Genomic DNA, 2,456 nt, shown 5'->3' with positions numbered 1-2,456 from the left:
GTAAAAGTCCCCTTAAACCACTTTCAGTGTGGAGTTAGAATTAGTTTACAATTAATTCACACGAGGTGAATTATTGGTAGACCACGTAGACAATCAAATATAAGAATAAATACACCGCACTGAGCCTCAGGGAGACTCAGTAGGTTTTAGTATCGTATTTTGATGTGTTTAGTACACGGTCTTTCGAGCTAATGAATCTACCACCGGCTATCCACGCAATCGTAGGCCAGGATCTTTTGCCTGGCTTAGGGCTATACGTGGGAGGCCTTCAATCGCCATTCTCACCCATAGATACGATGGAGCTAGACAAACTATTGGAACCAATACCATTGAGACGACCACCAGATTTGACCGAGGAAACCGTTGTTCGCCTGGAACTAGACAAGGAACTGAGGGACAGCACAGCCGGGATGGTTCAAAAGACCAGTTTCCAAGGCACGAACTATAGGGTTTATATTTTGTTTAACTTACAGTATTAGTTTTAATTGTTTAATTTTCAATAGTTTAAGAGGTCATTCAATTTGGAAGCTCTTCAATCACTGGTGACGCTTGAGCTTGACGGGAGTGTAGTAAAAGTCCCCTTAAACCACTATCAGTGTGGAGTTAGAATTAGTTTACAATTAATTCACACGAGGTGAATCATTTGTAGACCACGTAGACAATCAAATATAAGAATAAATACACCGCACTGAGCCTCAGGGAGACTCAGGTTTTAGTATCGTATTTTGATGTGTTTACTACAGGTGTTCGTTTGTGAAGTGACACTTTGCGTTTGATATCAACTCCATATCGTTAATAGTGTGGACTGAGACTCCACTGTCTAGAGTCCCACTAGGTTCAGCCATTGTAATTTTGTCAGTCGTAGATGCTCTTTGGCCGAAAAAATTTTCAGATTCTATAGGTTTGATAGGTGAAGAGATAACGTCCTCACTAAATTTTTCGCTAAAAGCTTCATCTTCTTCGGAGTCGCTGTTGGACAGCAGGTTGGGTAGGTCATCGTAGTCATCCTCACTAGAGCTGTCGAGTAGAAGTCCCGTCGGTCCATCGGCATCGTCCAAACTGTAATTATTTAGAGTAAAATCTTATAGTTCTCTCTCGTCCGGCTCGATGTTAGTCTTAATCACGAATCCGGGGCAATTTTCGGTGGTAGCCATGATGGCTTCTGGCATATCCTCATCTGACAATTCGATGTCAGATTCGACATAGTCGGCAATTGCTGAAAATGCTCTAACGCCTTCATCGTCACTACTATAATTCTGCTCATTATTCATGTCCAAATTGAACGTTACTTTAGGAGATTTACGCATTTCTTCCCTGGAGTAGTATCCCCTTACGTTAGATGCTTTTCTATAAAATTCGTTACTTTTATCTTGATGATAGCTGGTTGTCTTCAACGGATAGTCGGCGCGTCGTGAGTAGGGTGTAGATTTCGGTACTGAATCGTCTTTGTGGTGGGGCTTGGACTCCTCAGTTCTTTTACGGTGATGGCGGTCATCGGAGTTATTTCCACGATTGTTAGAATATCGATTTCATAAGGTTTGCGATACTCCCTGCGGTCTGGGTCTGCGATGCTTGGAGTTCAGCCCACTACGCAGGCCAGAAAGTCGTACAAAAACAAACAGGACAATTTTCAACTGGGCCATGGGCCAACCAGATTAACACCAAATGCAAAATCTATGAAGCTAGCGGGAATAGAATCACTGACCTATACATTTTTAGCGAAGTACTTTACCCCCTAACCAATACACCTGTTGATCCGGTATATACTTCACAATATTAATATTTTTCAGTCCTGATTTCCCCTCTTACAGGATATCACAGGCAAGAATCATAAATTTTTCTCAGTCTAATTTTTGGCCACATCTTCGAAGCACACCTAGGGATCAAATTTTGTTTTGAGAAGCTTGGATTCCGTCAAACTACATCTCCAGCTTCAGGGGGAGTATTGATCGCAGTAAATCAGTATTGTTTACCAAGCATAAAACTACGGCCAAACAGCGGAGACTCAACAAGGTTTATCCCAGCATCAACCAAGGAGAGAATCTAAACTCAGAGAGGGACACAGAAATATTTTAGATGGAATTATCTCGGAACCGAAATGCCGGGAGTATGGAATCATCAATATAGAATATCTCTGATGGGCATAAAGGCATCCCTAACTATCGGAGAAGTACAATCTAAGAGCATAAGGCCAAAGATTACAATGGAAGTCACAATCGTTGAAGACGTGGTGACGCTGCCTTTGGATTGGATCGTAGAATAAGTGAGAACCTTTTTCACCTTAAGAGGTGTTTTTTAATGGCTCAAGAATTACGAGTTCAAAGCATATAAAAGCAGGGACTCGAATCAAAAACCCTAAATCAACCATGACGGCCCAAGATGGAGTTTATCTGAAGTTTTTATGGCGTTTTCGCTCGTATTAATGGCCAAAGACTTGTTCGATTGCTTGTATACGC

General features: G+C 41.7%; 1 protein-coding gene across 1 annotated transcript; it reads right to left on the bottom strand.

The window, feature by feature from the left end:
- Positions 1–1,082: 1,082 nt before the first annotated feature.
- Positions 1,083–1,307, bottom strand: SARC_14333 (hypothetical protein; the record flags this gene model as incomplete). Its single annotated transcript, XM_014291536.1, has 1 exon — positions 1,083–1,307. One exon carries the CDS (start codon positions 1,305–1,307, stop codon positions 1,083–1,085), a length of 225 nt encoding a protein of 74 aa, XP_014147011.1.
- Between the last annotated feature and the right edge of the window lie 1,149 nt (positions 1,308–2,456).

This window comes from Sphaeroforma arctica (assembly GCF_001186125.1).
Source record: "Sphaeroforma arctica JP610 unplaced genomic scaffold supercont1.4474, whole genome shotgun sequence".
NCBI classification, from domain to species: domain Eukaryota; class Ichthyosporea; order Ichthyophonida; genus Sphaeroforma; species Sphaeroforma arctica.
This window is presented reverse-complemented; position numbering and strand designations above follow the sequence as displayed.